The 19,182-nt window shown below is 37.1% G+C and overlaps 1 protein-coding gene across 1 annotated transcript in view; it reads left to right on the top strand.

The window, feature by feature from the left end:
* Nucleotides 1-19,182, top strand: part of PRIM2 (DNA primase subunit 2) — a 144,282-nt gene that overhangs the window by 61,696 nt on the left and 63,404 nt on the right. Inside the window, exon 8 of the mRNA XM_068408980.1 lies at nt 13,310-13,377. Coding sequence (XP_068265081.1) covers nt 13,310-13,377 — 68 coding nt within the window. The remainder of the gene's footprint in view (nt 1-13,309; nt 13,378-19,182) is intronic.

Raw genomic sequence — 19,182 nt, 5'->3', positions numbered from 1 at the left:
AATCTAAGAGTAAAATGATCTCGTTTCTAAAAAATCACTTCGTTTCGTCTGTATAACTCCTGGAAAAGGATTTAACACTCTTAGAATTTGCGTCTAATTGCTAATCACTAGTAATTTTGAAAATTTCACTACACTGCAGATGAAAACGTGGACTTTTGAGGATGCTTAGAGAATGGAAGTTCTCGTACAGAAAACAGGAATGCTAGTAGTTGTTCAGAAATATTTGGTGCTGGAGGCCTGTATTACGTATTGTGTATTTGGATTTAAACCACCGTGATTCTTTTTCACTGTCTTTGATAGTTGGGGCAGTTGAGATGAGAAGATTGGTGGAACTTGTCTGATCTCCTGTGGTTTTTCACAGAGTCACAAAATGGCTGAGGTTGTAAGGGACCTCTGGAGATCATCTGGTCCAGCTTCCCAGATCTAGAGCTGGTTGCCCAGGGCTATCCAGGCAGGTTTTGAATATCTCCAAGGATGGAGACTCCACAACCTCTCTGGGCAACCTGTGCCGGTGCTCAGTCACTCTCACAGCAAAAAGGTGTTTTCTGATGTTCAGATGGAACATTCTGTGTTTCAGTTTGTGCCCATTGCCTCTGGTCCTGTCACTGGGCACCTCTGAAAAGAGCCTGGCTTTGTCCTCTTTGCACCCTCCCTTCAGATATTTATATGCATTGGTAAGTTCCCCCCCTGAACCTTCTCCAGGCTGAACAGTCCCAGCTGTCTCAGCCTTTCCTTATATGAGAGATGCTCCAGACCCTTAATTGTCTTTGTGGCCCTATGCTGGTCTCTCTCCAGTATGTCCATATCTCTCTCTTCTCCTGGGAAGCCCAGAACTGGACTGAATAATTGATTCCTAGTAATAAAACCCTGCTAAGAAAATGAAATACCTTCTCTGAAGTTCTATAATAAAACTGATTTATAGTAACTGATTTTTGTATGGTGGCAGATGTATTTGTTTTCTGTAGTGCCCTGTGAATGGCTTAGGGCTTTAGTGATAAGGTTTGTCAAGGTTAATAACTACATAACAGCTTTTTAACTCAAGATTTTTAAGATGGTCTACATTGTAGAACAATAGATGAAGTCCTGTAGTAGTAATGATGACTATGGAAAATGAGATTTTAATCAAGTGGATTGGATGGGTGTATAGATGCTCTTTTTGACTGCATATTGTCTTCAGCATTGGAGAAGTTTTGTTAGCATGGTTATGATTGTTCTTAAAGCAGTTTTGGAGCACATCATTAGTGCTAGACTGATGAAGTTTGTGATGGGAAAAACCTACCATGGTTTCTGACAGTGACTTTGAGGGTGCTTAATGAAGCAATAATGAATCTTTCATGCTTTCTAGCTAATTGCTTCTTGTGTGGTATTGGCTAGTAACTTCTACGTAATTATGCAGAGATGTTGGTTTTCATAATTTCCTTCTCATGAATGAAGGAAAGAGGAGGGAACACTTAAAAATCATAACATTAAAACCTTGGGAAAATCTCTGCCATCTAATTGACATTCTCTCCTTCCAATAACGCTCTTTTGATGGAAGTTAATTAAAGCAGCAACATATAGTTGAACTGAAGAACAGATTCCAGGTTGCCTTGGAGTACTGAAATTGATAGTTTGTGAACCTGGGAGAAAGACAGCAAAACCAAGAAGCTTCTGTTCATAAATAACGCCAGAAAAAGAAACAAAAGATTTGCATGCAGCCAAAGAACAGTAAGCAGTATTGAAGAGGTGCAGAAATATTTGCATGTATCAGAAGTTGGTAGTGAAATAAATTATTTCATTTTCCAGGCTTGCTGTGTTCCAAGTGTTCCAATACAATACTTAGTTTTCAAATTACTAGGTATCTGGAACTAGATCCAAAAAAGACTGAGGACTAAATTAAAAGTTGAGAAAGCTATCAGTAAAGGGCAAGTCAGTGGTGAAACAGTTGATAAAATCACTGAAGAACCTTTACAATTGTGGGAAGCAGTATTATTTAACAGAAGATTTGGATTTTGCTGACAAGGTAGCTTTCTAAGTGGCTACTTCAATCTACATATAATTAAAGCCTGAAAGACACTATACACTGTTGTAAGAAAGATAGAATTAATCTGTTTTTGGGGAAAAAGTATTGAATGAGCATCTTGGTAACTGTCAACTTTAGCTTAATGTTAGAATGCAAAAAAATACAAGAGATGAGTTCATTTATATACTTTCACCCTAACATGCAAGTGAAATGAGTATATCTACAAGTAATAATGATGCAAAACCCAGCAACATTTCACTTACCAACTAAACAAGGTTTAATTATTGAAAAATTTTGCTTTAAAGACTAAATATTAATCTTCAACCCAGTTGTTATTTATACCTCAACATGAACATGAAAGCTAGACGTTTCCAAATGGAAAAAAGAACTCAATTGCTTTCAGAAGCAAATGCCTCAGAAAAACTTTAGTTATTATTCTGAATGCATTTGACAAATGCTGAGCTGAAATTAATGGAATTCGGTTTCTTCAAAGTTCTTAAAGTATTAGGTAGATATCTAGGACATGCTAGCAAGGAAGTTCTTCACACCTGTCAGTTTATTTCTTCTGCCATGGAAGGTTTGTCCTTTGGCACCTTGACTTAACTGACTAAATATAAGTATGCATTAATTTGATATGTATATATATAAAAATATATATAATTTATAATAGATATTTTATAATGCAATTTATATTTATATATAGCTGTTAAATTGTTAGATATAGCATTTAAGCAACATTGATGATAACTGTTGTGCTCTCCCCTTTAGAGTCTAAAAAAAGAAAATTACAGTGCTAAGACTATAACTTGAATTTTTTTATTTCACTAAGTCATGAGTTAGCTGTTGTCTTTGATTTGCTTTCCATAAGACATAAAAGGCAACTTTGCATTCTCTGTGATTTTTCTTTGGGCTGATTTGTTTTATTGTGAATGGGGGTGTGTGGGAGAGAGAGAGCAATGAGGAGTTTAATTAGAAAAACAAAACCAACAAAAAACCCCCACAAAACCAACTTCAGCCTTGTGTTGACACTTACATCAACCACTAGAGATTCATGAGGGAAATTTTTTCCTGTCCTTTGAAAATATCACTGAGTTGTTACATTTATACTAAGAGCCCAGTAATGCCAATCTGTATTATTTATTTCCTTTCTTCCATACATTTGGTGGTGTTGTATGAAAATAATCTAAATGCTTTATGTAATAAGTTATATTGGCCCATTACAAAAAAGTTTGGTAATGTCAAAAACCTTTTCGCTTAAACAGTTTTGTTAGTTTTGAAAAATGTTAGCTCTGTTCATATAGATTGTGCGTGAACACTTAACATGGAATAAAAGTAAAATTAATTGTTTGCTTTGTTTTTATTGAGCTTATTTCAGTGTAAGTGCTGCTGAAATAACTTTTAATAGCTGAAAAAAGCCTTGGCAAAAATTACTTATTAATTTTGTACAACAGTTGAGGTTTGTAACATACTGTGAAAGGTTAAAACCCAACTTTTTTTGAAAAAAAATTGATCAGTGCTAAAATGTCAACTGTCTAGGCACAGCATCATACTGGCATGCAAACACTGTTCTCTTATTTCAGGTTCCCCAGCTGCATAGCATTTGCATTGTGACATTTTGTTAGAACATTAGCAAGATAGCTGGTGTTTCAAAATCAATCAGTTTTTGTTGGTATGAGGCAGCCTGCAGCTTAGTTGGATGTTGAAGGTGTTTCTCTGAAATATAATTAAATTGAATTATTGGTTTCTGGCAATATCTGCATCTCATGACTTCTAATGCTGGCTGCAAAATCGTACAGTTTTGAGGACCACGTAAGGTTATAATTCTGAAATATCTTAAAATAAAAAAAAAGCAAAAGAAAACAATATTAAGACTTGCTCAGAAGTATAAAACTTTTCTAGACGTTATATTTTAAATTTAATTTAAGGCAATTATTTTGGTGCCTGGTGCATTAAAATGCAAGATAGGAAAATAGTCTGCCTTACTGGAGAGTTGTTCATATCCTTTAATAAAACTTTCTTAGGGAATTGCTGGCTAAAATTCAGGGTTTTTTTGAAAACAAGATGGTTTTAAAGTTTTAGAAATCCTACTCATCAACAATGCTTCTAATCAGAGAGAAATGTATTAAGAAGCCTTTCGTGACTTTTACTTCTGCCATTTAGTATTTATTCTGGAATAAAAGGTACATTGAAACAAGTCTTCGTCTCTGAAGACAATCAGATTGCAGTGGGAAAAAAGATTTTACCTGAGCGATTTATGTTTGAAATAAGATGTCAATATATAGTAGAGTCTCCATTTTTAAATAAAAGCATGGGCTTGATTATATGCATTGAGAAATGCTTGTAGTTGGGTGCAGTATAAGGGGACCTGAGACTTAAAGGCCTGTTATTTGCTGTAATCATGCTGGGTATGTGCATGGTTCATGTTGATCCTAAATACTATAAATACGTAAAGAGTACTTTCATGTGTGTAGTGTATCTATAATAATATAGTGAAGGTTATGACACAGCCCTTAAGTAAAACTGAGTTGTTTCTATAGCGTTATTTTTAACCTGTTCTGTATCTTAAAATGGGGGTGAGGGGAGGAAAGCCTCCCAAATGCTTTTATAGCATCTCTTGGAGATTGTTTTTTCTCTTGGTCAAGGAGAGGCTCCAGAAGGATAGCTAGTCTAGATAGACTAGGAATAAGGAGAAAAAAAACTGAGTTAAGGTAAAAAGCTTTAACAGAAAACATCTTGCTGTCCTCTCTCATTTTTCAGTTATCCCCAGTGAGGAGGGAAAGCTGGGATCTGTATTTCTAACTCTCAGATATGTCATGGCTATTGTGCTGTCAATAAAAAAAAAAGTGTATGTCTGGTTTTGGTTACATAAAAGCTGATACTCTGTGAGAGTGGTTACACCTGGAAAACAGCTTAAAACATTACTGGCCAAGCGCATCTTTGAATAAAGCTTGTCTAGTATTAAGGAGTTGAAACAAGTGTAGTGCCTAGTAATGTTAAATAGGTATCCCTAAATGTAGTCTCTCTTTTAAAAAATTCAAGAGAAAGATGTGTATGGGTAAAGTAGTGTTGGATTACCAGAGTAAAACACAATTTCATGTAATTCCACAAAAGGTTATTTCTAATTGCATACAGTTACTTTGGATGTGTTACTGCTGCAGGTACTACTAAATTTTATATTTTACTCATAGTTTTGTTTCCATTTATCTTTTACCTTGTCTCCCTCTTGCACTTCACTATGCAGGCTTGTACTCAGCTGGGTGATGCATTTAACAGGAACAAATAGACTGTAGTCAGAAGTGTAAGGAGGAAGACATTCTGTTTCTAATAGATGTACAGCATAATGAGTGTTAATCATCATCTCAGAATTGAATGGTTTGAGGAGCAATGCAGTTAGTACCACCTCTGTTTTCTGCCAAAGTTTGTTTGTTAGATAAATAGATTTTAAATTCCTGAAAACAGGCTTGTTATTTAGTCTTTGATGGAGATGAATTGTTCATACCCAGACCTTTAACAGCAGGTTTGAAGAATTTCAGGAAAAGCTGTGGTTTGTATGTGTACCACAAGTGAAAGGAATTTCCCCTTCCTCTGTCTTACTGGTCACCAGGTCAGATCCTGCTTTAGCTCAGATCTAAGCTAAGTTTGTTTCTGACGGATCACAGAAACATTCCTGCAAAAAGTCACTGTTTTATTAAAACTTTCAGCAGGATGCAGTGTTAGCACCTTTTACTGTTAGAATTAAGGTAATCTTAACATGACCTTACAGAAACATGGTGGCATAATGTCACCTTGAGAAGGCTCCTGTCAAGTTTACATCCACAGAACCATGTTTCTCTTATTTTTGTGTAGTTCATGTAATTAATTTTCTACTCACTTGTTAACACTGATTAAGCTATGGTATATTTGCAATTGTCTACACAAAGTAAGTTGTCAAGTTTATGTTAGCATCAAGGTTTCCACTTTATTTTGTTTTGCAAACCTCTGAGAGAAAATCCAGTAGAGGTGTAAGTTACTGGTACGTTTAAGGCTTCTGGATAACAGGTTTTTTTTTCTTTTAAAATGTCCTTTACGGGTTGTTTAGAAATAGCCCACAAGTTTAATATCTTTTTCCCTGTTTGCTCCAGCCTCACTCAGAAAATCTCCCATGTATAACTTTGGCAATGAGTTTGTAATACTGTGGTTCATACTAATCAAAACCAGTTCTAGCAAACAATCTAAACTTTTGTGCCTTTTTTGTTTTCTTTTAGACAACAGACCAGGCCACTGTAACCCTTTGGGCTAATAACTAATGCTTTTCTGAACTATCGTGTATGTGTTGTGTCCTTTTCAGAGCAGACAGAAAAGAATTATCTAACTAAATGTTTCAGGGCAGCAGTGAATAGGAAACTTTTTTAAAGGTTTTTAAGATAAGCTAACAAAAAGCAAAGGTCACAATTAAGACACTTTAACAAGAAGGTCACATTCTGTGAAGTGGCATGTTAGAAAACAAATTAAATACAAAACATGTAAGTTTATGGCTTATTCCTTAGGCAGCAATGAGAGACTGAAATAGATTCTCTTTAAACTTTTAAAGTCCTAACCATAATAATTTAAAGTCTGACCTAAATTGGTTTTTTTCTTTTTCTTTTTTTTTTTTTTTTTTAAATCCATACAGCATTATTAAGGAAGCATTTTAGTGATGTGTTCATTCTGAATATGTCGAATTGTTGATGTTACCCAGGCAATGCTACTTTCCTCTCTTCATAAAAATATTTGTTACATTGAATTAAAGCAATAAAGAACAATCTGAAGCTTTCACTTGGAAGGCCGAAATTGAAGCGCTGATGTCCAAACTAATTTTGGTTTTCTTTATGCTCTCAGCTTTCTTATTTTAACAACTGGGAAACAGAACTGCAGGAGCGGGTTGCCTGTAGTGCTAAAGGCATTGAAGTGCATCACAGGAACAAATAGTTGTTGGGAGAATGGACTAAAGAGTACAGAATACAGTAAAAGAATACGCTAATCCATGGTTTGTTTCTTTGCTTGCTAAATAGAAATTTCCTTTCTATACTTAACCTTTTAGCTACCTAATCTTTCATTTTTCTGTTCATCGGTACATATAATGGGAAGACGCAAAAGCCTTCACAGTGTAAATTTAATCCTCGTAAAAATGTTGTCTGTAACCTGTGGTGTAAGATTCAGAACAGGTAGGGTTTTGTTTCCCTTCTCATACTCTTATTTCTAATTTCTGTGTTCTTATTACTTTCTAAAATTTGCTTGCTAGTTATCTAATTGAAATTTAACAAAAGCCCAAGAACTTCCGTTATTCTATGCTGTATCAAAATCACTGTAACAGAAATTTGCTGGAGGTGTTTTTCACTAATACATTAATGATATTTAGTTGAAGAGTTAGAGCATGGAATATAGAAGTGTTATTTCTAAATTCTTAAAATCAGCATACAATACACTTGTCATGGAGGTTTTTACTCTGCTTAATCTACTGGTTTTGTTACTGCTGCTACAAAGATGCAAAGATTTGGAATTGAGCAATGAAATTTTATAAGGTATACACTTTCCATACTCTTCTGCTTTTTTCATCTGTGAGATTTGTTGTCGCAGTGTCCTGTTGTTTCTTGCTATTGCTAATAGTATAATTGCTTCAAGTCTACTTCATTTTTGTTTTTAAATTTCTGTGGGTGAAGAACAGGTCTTATGAACCTTTGTTGACTGGTTTTCACCAAGGCTTAGAAACTGTTATACTAATGGTATAAAACATTTGTGGATAGTATTAAAGACCATATAATTATCCTGTCAATGTTGTCCCCAGTAGCATTTAAAATTAGTTTTGGTACCGATTTGTTTAATTAGGGCAATTAAAAATAAGATGGAAAAACAATTAACCTGGATGTGATCTCTCCAACTTAAAAGTTGAAGCCCAGTAATGGAGTAGTGAAGTGTTAAAATGGTTGTACAGGAAAATTGTAGGGACATGCAATTGCAGGGAAAAAATTAGCTAATGTGTAATACTACATGTTGTAAGCACAAAGTCTTCCTATATTTTCCTTTGACCTTTTCGTGAGGGTGTAAAAAATGTGCTCTAAATTAGTATATTAAATTTGGTAATTAGAAAAAATATAATTTGTTAGTACCATTTCAAATGGATATGGTGACTATACTTGTTACTTTTGGAGGTGGCTTCTTCAGGTCAGGTCTCTAGATTACTGGGGAAGCAGTTAGGAGTGGGGGGTTGAAGTTCAATTTTTTTCTGTCTAGATGGGATCAACTTTCTGTTTTTTAAAGGGATATAAAAGTCTTCATTTATAGCAGATTTGAACCCTTTGTTATCTTAGTTTCTAGTTAAACACATGTAATCTCACCCAAGTTTGGAATATAATTTTTCTTCTTTTTTTTTTTTTTAATTTGCCTCTGTTAATAGGGAAGACTTGCTGTTGAGTGTAAAAGGTGGTACAGAACCACCTTCAGTAGATTTTGTACAAACCAGTAGCAGCTCTTTTTGGATTCCTGTAAGATAGACAACTAAGCTTTCAAAATACTGTGAAATCTATGCTTAAGCTCAAATTTATCAGCTTCTTATTGGTGTGAAATGAGTTTATATCTGTATGTGGTGGATTGACCCTGGCTGGCAGGAAAGTCCTCCACCATTCTTCCCTGAGGGCTGGAGGAGAGATTCAGGACAGGCAAAAATAAGAAGACTTGTGGATTGAGGTAAAGACAGTTTATTAGCGAAGCAGGGGGGGAAGGAAAAAAACCCAAGTGATGCTCACCACCAGCAGGCCGATGCCCATCCAGGCCCTGAACAATGGCTACGTTGGGAAAACTGCCCCTCAGTTACATTGCCAAGCATGACGTTGTATGGTCACAGGTGATGGTAGACTTTTGCAGATGGCAAAGGTAACTAGCTTTTTTCTGTTGGTTGATTTTGGGTGTTTTTGTTAAAGCCTTTTCTTTAGTTTTTATGGGCTGCCTTGATCAGTCCTTACTTTAACCTTATTTTGTCTTTGCATTTGGATTAGAGCGTTTCCTTCCCACCCTTTGTTAGTGGTGTAACTATCGTAGCAGAAATAAACAGAGAAAAACCTTCTAGGAAAATCTTTTCATCTATGCTACAGAAGGCTCCCAAATCTATGCCTGGTCTTAATCTAGACCTTGTTACACTGAGTAGCGGAGCATGTATGGAGGTGATGTTTGTTCTGGAAATGCCAGTAGAGATACAAGTTAAATAATTTAGGTAGCCCCTCTAGGGAAGTGCCTGTATTTCCAAGAACTGCAGAGTGCCTGTTGGGACCTGTAGGCTCACCTTTAAAAGTACTGTGTATTTCAGAGGTGCGTTTAACACTTGATAGAGGAGTCCTCTGTTCAAAGTCTCTGCAAGCCTCCTTCAAGTAAATCTTGTTATAAAGCTTGGAGCTATGAAGGAAGAATTTCTTGGGGGAAAAAGTAAGGTAAGCTTCCAAGCAATGAGCATTCTTTGAGACACCCTGTCCCTAGACATATTCACAGTGCAGTCACCCTCCCTTTTAAATACCAGTCCCATATGATGTAATCCTGCCTGTCTGGGTTTTAAAAGAACTGAGGATGCAAAAGCACGCTAAGCCTGCTTGTACAGTGTTCTTTAAAATATGAAAGAAATAGCATGAATGCCAGCACAGGTAGTTCTAGGATATTAAAAAAAAAAAAAAGTTGAGCTTGACAAATACTGTAGAGGCAAATCACAGGCAGAGGATGTGCATGTGGACAGCGTGCCTTCAGACACTCCTTGTTGTTCTAGGAGTGCTTAGCAGTTGATAAGGAAATACTCTTGGTAATAATTTACATTTTAGGTTCTCTAATGCACTGTCCTAAAGGAACTTTTTTTTTCTTGGTAAACTGTAGAAAAAGCCTAGAGTAACTCAGTAGCCTGCCTCAGCTAAAAGTAACCTTTGCCACAAAACCTTTCTCTCTGTGCTTTCCTCCTAAGCCTTCCACGTAATTTTTCTCAATGGCATCCAACTTAATGTGCTGGTTTTTAAATAAATGTATTCATCAAATGGTCTGACAAAGTATTAAAATTTTCTTGTGCAATACAGGTAATTAGGGCATCTCATTTAGAAAGTAAACTCTTTGTGAAAATAAAAATTATCTTTTTTTTTTTTTTTCCACAGAAAAACACTTACAGAGCAAATAGCTTTCACATGATAACCTCAAAATCAAGAAATTCACACACTCCTTAAAAAATTGAGACAAGTTAATTGAGCCATGATAATCTTATTCTTAAATGCCACGTATAAAAATGTCATTGCCTTCCTGATAGCATGTGGAGCTGCTACTCAACTTCAGGCTTTGTGTCAAGATAACTTTTTAAGGTTTATAGTAAATCTTCGATAACTTGCAATTTCATATGCTGGTCTTGTGTTTGGATGGGGGGAAGAAAAACAGACCAGTTCTTAGATATCAACCTATAAGTTGTTATGCTTTTACCTTCATTATTACTTGAAGGATCACTACCAGATCTTAAATAATTCTAATGTTCATGTAGTTTTCCAATCATTGCATGCTTTCTGTGTTCTCAGTGTTAAAGAAAATTGGCAGAGTCCGGGTCTCTAGGTTTGCTGGTTTTATTAAACAACTCAGAGTTGGACCACCACCGCAGTGAATGGTACCTGATTCAAATTCACTGTTGGTTTATATAGAAACTAATAATCAATGATACAATAAATTTTTCATGAGCTTCTATTAATAATCCACTAACTATTTCAGTTCCTCTTTCTTCCTTCATCAAGAGTCCACAAAAGTCCATTCTTTTCCATCGGTACGCTGATCTTTATGTTCTGGTTCCGCTCCGACTGCAGTCGACACCCCGTCCTTAATGTTCTTGCTGTGATCAGTGTCCCATCTTGATTCGGGTTGACCAGCGTCTGGTTTCCACTGCCAGCGTCTCCTAAGTATTAACCTAAAATAGCTAAAGTCTATTTAGAACTTTATTTCTATTAATGTTTATTTCTAAGTATCCTATATTTCTTTTAAGGTAAAGAAAAGGTTAACCATACATCCCCTTTACTAAAATCATCAGAAGGTAATACTTCTAGGCCTACTCCTGCTTAGCTGCTCATTAAGCTTTGATTGATGATTTGTTCAGTCATAGGTCAGGATTACACAAGGAGCTTTGAGAACAATATTCATGGATTGTGAAAGCCCACCTGTGTTTATTCAGATAGACTTATATTAATTATTCTATTCTTCATTCTATTTCACCCCTATTGATCCTTGTCTCCCTAACTCATAAGAACTTTTACATTAATTATGTGAAAATTTCTATAACACTCAGATTGTTACCTTCTTCATGCCATATGAAAATGTCCTGTTTACTTGCCACAAGTGCAGCATAGTGAACACTAGAGATGTGATTGTTGGGAAGAGCGTAACGGAAAAAAAGAACTCAGCTTCTTGCTCTTCTTCATGATTGCATTAAAATACTACTGAACTTTGTCAATTTTACTGTTTCTTGCTTCTTACACCACTGTCCAGTTTAACTTTCATAAACATCAACTTGTCATAAATGCATTGTTTATGAGGAAAAAAATTTTTTTTTCTGATTAAATGTAATATTTAAAGTACTGTATAGAGAGAAACAGTGTATGCTTGTCTCATGTAAAAGTATGCGTATGTATGTGAATGTGCACACAAATATTGTTTTCTGTATCATTTAAGCTATTAATAGAAAGAGAAGCAGATGGTATTTCAGGTTCTGTTCTGATTTTAGGCAAGTGGAATAGCTTGGCTGGTATTTAGAGGGCTTCCAGGTTCTCTTCAGAAATAATTTCTGGTTTTCTGATTGTATTTAAAACAAAATTAGAGGGGTACTTTATAGAGGACATGAATATAGAGCATGTATTGGCCTTTAATACTCAGTGGTAAGAAAATTAGTTTTTTATCAAAAGAAACTTCTGAATAAATACAGAGCTTAATGAATTTTTAGTATACTGTATGCATCTCAATCTAGCTCCATAAAATAAGGGCATGTGGGTAATGCTTTAATTGCCAAGATACTAGCCTTTTTTTTTTTAAAGAAAGATGAATGGATCGCTGAGACTGCCTGAGTTATGTTTACTGCAGCAGTCGGATCGGATGAGTACACTTGGGTTACCCGCGCCTGAGAAGAGCTGCGTTTTGAAGCGGTGATTGCTGCAGGCAGGACTGGCTTAACAGCTGAAATGGCCCGTTCCTGCTTCCCTGCTGTCCTTGTGTTCAGTAGCCTCAGCTTTGACTTGACGGACAGCTGTTTTGAACCTTCTCTCTTTTAGCTGGTGGTTGATATTTCCAGCTTGAAGCACGAGTTTAAATTTTGACCCCAGTCTGACTTCTGCCTAGCAGGAAATGTTATGAAATGGATGTGATGAATGGGTGATCTTTCAGGAAAATACTAAACTCCTTCATATTCACATGGTCTGTGAGCCGATGGAGTTTGCATGGAGTTTCTTAGAGTTACAAATAAACCCCCTGTACCCAAACACTGAGCGCAGCTTTTTCCATGGTATATTTATTTGTGGGTTGTAAATAGAAGTTGCAGCCTGCTAGTTAGTCCTACTTCAGTGCTTGACTTTACTTGTGTATTGGAGCCAGCAAGGTGAAGCTACACTGTAGGTGAAGGTAGACACCTATATACTGATATTAAGCACATTTGATATATATATATTTCCAATTATTTTACTTAATACACCAATGAACTAGTATTCCACAATAGCAAGACATGTACTTGTTGATTTATAGACTATGTTTATTTTAACTAGTCATATGAAACAGTTAGGTGAAAAAAGTATCTATTTAGTTTAGAACAGTCAAATTACAAAATACAGGTTATGCCCATTTAAAAAAACCTGTGTACACAGAGGCATGTCTATATAAAAGTCATAAAGTGATAAATATTATGTAAATTTTTCAATACAAATGTAAATTGTATATAATCTGGCTTAATGGACTATATTTACATTATACGACTACTAGAAGGCTGTCCAGGTAGAATATGACTTCTAGTTCAAATATGTTTGGAAAAAAGTATACCACTTTCAATGATGTCTCGCTATTTGAGTCAAATAACATTGTAATTTTAGAAAAATTATTTTTCACTGTTTGACTTCGTTAACCTTAAATATTTCTGCTAACTTCAGATTCTGGAAGGTTGTGCTTAGTTATTTTTAATAAGAGAAAGTACGTGTTGTTGAATGTTGTGTAAAGTTGTAGCAATGCAGGATGATTTGTTACATCATTCCTGTGCTGTGCTATACGTTTTTTTGAAGCTAATATTTTATTAATTGAACTTCTGTTTTCTTCTAGCTGACAGCACGATCACTGCCTTCCATACAGTCTGATGAGAGACTACAGCCACTGCTTAATCGTCTCAGGTAGCATAAACTGAAAGCATGAGTATATTCTTTCATACAGATTAAAATAATTGTATTAGTAGAATGTTTTAGCTACAGTTTTTTTTCAGACACCTCATCTGTGTGATTGACTTTGACTGGAAAAAAAAAACCCCTTGAACATATCCTTTCAACTTAACAAAAGTTTTGAAAATGACATGAAACACCATTTACAGAGCTGGTGTTGTTTCTAAGTAACAGGAAAATATTTGTAGCTTTTATAAAAACTTTTTTTTATTGTAAGTGCAAAGTTCTTAAGCTTCTTTATGAACAAAACAGATTCCAAATTAGAGGGGGGTGCATTGGCCTTAGAATCAATAATTTAGCTTGGAGTGAACCTCTGGAGATCATTTAATCTAGCCCCTGCTCAGTGCAGATCTGTTTAGATTGGGTTGCTCAGGTATTTTATTCGGTTGAATTTTTAATATCTCTAAGGGTAGAAATTTACTTAAATATTGAATGTCAGTAATGAAAGCTCTGGTTTTGAACACATACAGCTTTGCATTAAAATCACTGAAATGATGTTGGACGAATGAGAAATGGAAGCGCTGCGGCTCCATCATGACAGCACTGCACCAGAATGAGGATGCAGATCTAGTTATCATGCTCTTTATTTCCTATGGTGCTCTACTGCTTGAGATATCTGTACCCAAAATCTGGCATTTTATTTTGATTTAAAAAAAAAAATTCTCGTAATTTTTATTACGTAGGAACAGTTTCATGTTTTATTGCTTTTAGTGTAAATCAGAGTAGGAAAAATAGCTTTCATTGGATCTCTGCTTATTTACATATGATTGAACTTTGTTTAAGAGCAATGAATGAAATAAATATTGCAGTGTAACTGTTACATAGCTGGTTAGGGGATACTTCTCAATGCCAATAACCTTCCATGTTTTTATCATCATACATCTCACTGGGATTTTAGAAAATAGGTTCAAAAATACTGAGGCCTTTCTCCATTTGAAGCTAAAGAGCAATTAGATTAGCTTTTTATAAATCATGCTCTCTAGGTGTAATTACTGAGAAATTTGAAATTTCTTTTGATGTATGCTATGCATCTATGTAAGTGGAACAGCCTTCAGTATCACAGCAATCACAATCCTCTCTGTGCTTTTTTTTTAAATATGGGAAAGGAAAGGCTGCAAAACAAGCTGGTTTAACACCAGCTCCTTTAACAGGGGTACTGTATCTTACATTTATGCAAAAAGGTATTTTTTGCACAGTCTTATGTTAACTTGGGTGTGTATGGTTAGGTTAATGACTCGTAAGTTACTTCCATTTTGCTTTTGTGAAAATGGAGGGGCTCTTCCTTGTACATTTCGTCACCAGTTGAAAAAAACTACACAAATACTTGCAAGTTGCCTTTTTGGAAGTTCCTTTAAAATAGACAAAATACATCAAACCTTACAACTTGAAAAAGAAGCTCTGGCAGTGAACAGACAGATGACCAAATATTTCTTCTCTGTTATTTATTTCTGTGAATCTGTGATTCGTTTTTGCTTCATCTGGCTCATAAGAAAGGAGAGTATTAGCTGTAGGCTTTCCTCTACCTTCATTGTGTGAATTCTTACAGCGGTATTTTTTTTTTTTGGTGTATGTCAGTAGAGCTTTGTCAGGGAAGAAAAAGCTTAGATGGAAACGTGTGAAAAGAGCATACAATTGAAGGTTACAGAGCATTGTTTGGTTGCTAATACCCCACACATTTTTTGGCAGCTATTCATATCTGCTTGTGACTTTTAAATGAGCTAGTCCTCAGAAAAGGTCATTTTACTGTGGATTTTATCTGCATAGATATTTTAATCCATGCCCATTTTTTAAATGGACTTTTTTTTTTTTTTTGCAAGGTTGTTGAGATTTTTAAATAGAATTGTAGAGAAAACAATGGCAATCTGTGGAGAAAGCAGTGTGATTTTCTTGTGATGAAATCAAGGGACCTGGGGAATCTGCACTGTAGAAAATCAGAAGACCTGACACCTAAAATTGCAAACCCAAAAGCTCTCGTCCCTTGAGCTCCTTCAGACAGGAATCCAACATCTTAGCTGCCAAATGCCACACGACTAGTGCTGGCCTCTTCATGCCCGGCTCCAATCTACCACATATTCTGGATGGATAAAACATACCGTTTTTCAGAGCACCACCTTTGAAGGCAGTTTGTAGGGTTCAGCTTTTTGGTGAGTGGTGTCAGGTATCAAGAAACTTTGACCTTGCAAAGGTCATGTGCTACTTTTTAATGTAAAAATAAGGAAACATTTATGAAAAACTTCTCATGTTTGCTTACCATGCTGAGAATATTTGAGCTTTTCAGAGTCAGAAAAAGAGAATTTCTCCCCCCACCCCAGCATTAAGTTTTCTGTCCTTGCAGTAAAATTTTCTGCCAAGTCCAGACATAATGGTCAGCAAGATTTAGAGAGTATGTCCTCTTTTTAGCAGTGAATTCTGAAATCTTTTGTTCACTTATTGTATAGGGAAACTTTTGTGTCTCCTCTTTGGACCTCCTCTTCTCAGGCCAATTGTTTCTGTGGGTGCTAGGAAGAAGTGGTTTTCTTTAGCTTAGCAATATTTTTCAATATTGGTATGATTCTAATAAATGCTATAGCATACAAGCAGATGATATGAAGTGATTATGATAGAGCAGTTTAAGAAGTTACCAGCACTCATCCTGGGATGTGATAACTGACCATTTTCCTAATTTGTTGTTTTACAAAAAAAAAAAAAAGAAAGAAATTGCCTAAGCAACAGCTGTTTTCTGTTGTTCTGTGCTTCAATTGTAGTATTTTTGGGGCTGTGATTTCTGTTTTATTTGTAGTTTGCCTAAGTGATGTGATGCAGATCTGTTTCTACAAGAAAATCTAGAAACTTCTTTAGTAGAATCAGTAGTAATAGACACATACAGCTCAAATACGTTTAATTGTTTATCCGATGTTGTGTAATGAAAAAAAAATCTATTGAGTACAGAAAGCTTGCCTAGTGCTCCACTGTGTGCCAGAAATAAGACTAAAGAACAAATGAATGCATGTATAATTAAACTATTGGTACTGTATAAAATCAACTCTTAGCTCTATGCTTTTCACACTTTACAGTATTGAAATGTCACAAAATAATCTGTAGCACCTAGTATCATCATTTAGCTAAACCCCTTTTCTCTGGAGTTAACCTCCATATGCCTTCAAAAGATTTAAGAAATGATCTTTGTAAGTTAGTTGCAAAATCCCTCTTTCACAAAGAAATTTGTTTTTACCCAGACTTTGCAGCCTGATTTTTGGACCAATGTGCTGTATCCAAAGCCCCTGTTTGCTTTATTGCTTGCTGTACTGTCAACTCTTGAATTTGGTTGGGTTCTGCTGTAAGCATTTCTTTTGGTCAATTCTGCAGCCCTGTATATATCCTCATTCAAGAAGTCTATATATTTAAAAGTAAAAGCTGGGCATTAGATGCTTGTATTTGATTTGAAATTACTTTGGTGACAATGTCTATGTGACTGCCTCTGCTGTAATGTATGGTAACCTGAACTTAGCTCAGGTGTCAGAAGTAGCTTTGTTGCAGTATGAATGAAAGAGGAGGCAGCACATGCAAAGTCCTGTGCTATTTTGGCTCGACAGCTACTGTCAGGAGTTAACATGTGTTTGTATGTCAGTACTGCAGTAAAAGCCTTCCCAGCTTTTTATTGATACACTTAAGCAGTTTTTGAGTTTTTACTTTTCCCCCATGGTAGATGTTCATAGTGATATATCACGGTTTTTTTTGTTTGGTTGGTTTTTTAAAATGCTACACAAGTAGCAAAGTAGAAGAGGTTCCTGATTACTAGAAGAAAGCAGAAGTGAACCCTGCCTTCACAAAGAGTAAGGAGAAGGATCCCTGGAACTATAGGCTGGTCAGCCTCATCTCAGTTCCCAATATGAAGGACAAGATGGTGATTGTGAGTGGTCAGCATGGATTTGTGAATGGGAAATTATGCTTGACTAACCTCATAGCTGGTCATTTTATCATAGAAGGCTCAATAGATGGGGAGGAAAGCAGTTGATGTTGTTTAACTTGACTTCAGCAAGGTTTTTCACAGAATCACAGAATCACAGAATGTTAGGGATTGGAAGGGACCTCGAAAGATCATCTAGTCCAATCCCCCTGCCGGAGCAGGATTGCCTAGACCATATCACACAGGAACGCGTCCAGGCGGGTTTTGAATGTCTCCAGAGAAGGAGACTCCACAACCTCTCTGGGCAGCCTGTTCCAGTGTTCAGTCACCCTCACCGTAAAGAAGTTTTTCCTCATATTTATGTGGAACCTCCTGTGTTCCAGCTTGCACCCATTGCCCCTTGTCCTGTCAAGGGATGTCACTGAGAAGAGCCTGGCTCCATCCTCATGACACTTGCCCTTTACATATTTATAAACATTAATGAGGTCACCCCTCAAGTCTCCTCTTCTCTAAGCTAAAGAGACCCAGCTCCCTCAGCCTCTCCTCATAAGGGAGATGTTCCACCCCCTTAATCATCTTCGTGGCTCTGCGCTGGACTCTCTCTAGCAGTTCCCTGTCCTTCTTGAACTGAGGGGCCCAGAACTGGACACAATATTCCAGATGCGGCCTCACCAGGGCAGAGTAGAGGGGAAGGAGAACCTCTCGTGACCTGCTAACCACACCCCTTCTAATACATCCCAGGATGCCATTGGCCTTCTTGGCCACAAGGGCACACTGCCGGCTCATGGTCATCCTGTTGTCCACTAGGACCCCCAGCTCCCTTTCCCCTACGCTGCTCTCCAACAGGTCTGCCCCCAACTTGTACTGGTACCTGGGGTTGTTCTTGCCCAGATGCAGGACTCTACACTTGCCCTTCTTATATTTCATTAAATTTCTCCCCGCCCAACTCTCCAGCCTGTCCAGGTCTCTCTGAATGGCTGCGCAGCCTTCCGGTGTGTCAGCCACTCCTCCCAGTTTTGTGTCATCAGCGAACTTGCTGACAGTGCACTCTATTCCCTCATCCAAGTCATTAATGAATATATTGAATAGTACTGGTCCCACTACCGACCCTTGAGGGACTCCACTAAACACAGACCTCCAACTGGACTCTGTCCCATTGACCATCACTCTCTGGCTTCTTTCCTTCAGCCAGTTCACAATCCACCTCACTACCCGATCATCCAGACCACACTTCCTCAGTTTAGCTGCGATGATGATGTGGGAGACCGTGTCAAACGCTTTACTGAAATCGAGATAGACCACATCCACAGCTTTACCATCATCTATCCACCGGGTTATGTCCTCATAAAAGGCTATCAAGTTGGTTAAGCATGACTTCCCCTTGGTGAAGCCATGCTGAGTGCCCCTAATGATCCCCCTATCCTTGATGTGCCTAGAGACAGCACCAAGGACAAGTTGTTCCATCACCTTTCCGGGGATGGAGGTGAGGCTGACCGGTCTATAGTTCCCCGGGTTCTCCTTCTTGCCCTTTTTGAAGACTGGAGTGACATTCGCTTTCCTCCAGTCCTCAGGCACCTCTCCCGTTGCCCACAACTTAGTAAAGATGATGGAGAGTGGCCTAGCAATGACTTCCGCCAGCTCCCTCAGCACCCGCGGGTGCATCCCATCAGGGCCCATGGATTTATGGACGTCCAGATTGCTTAATTGGTCCCTGACCCAGCCCTCATCTACCAAGACAGATTCCTCCTCTATCCTGACTTCTTCTGAGGCCGCAGGGGTCCGGGGCTCCTCAGGACAGCCTCTAGCAGTATAGACAGAGGCAAAGAAGGCATTCAGTAACTCCGCCTTCTTTTTATCCTCTGTCTCCAGGGCCC

The sequence above is a fragment of the Nyctibius grandis genome, chromosome 1 (genome assembly GCF_013368605.1).
Source record: "Nyctibius grandis isolate bNycGra1 chromosome 1, bNycGra1.pri, whole genome shotgun sequence".
Lineage (NCBI taxonomy): Eukaryota > Metazoa > Chordata > Aves > Nyctibiiformes > Nyctibiidae > Nyctibius > Nyctibius grandis.
The sequence above is the reverse complement of the archived record's forward strand: the minus strand, read 5'-3'. Positions and strand labels throughout refer to the sequence as shown.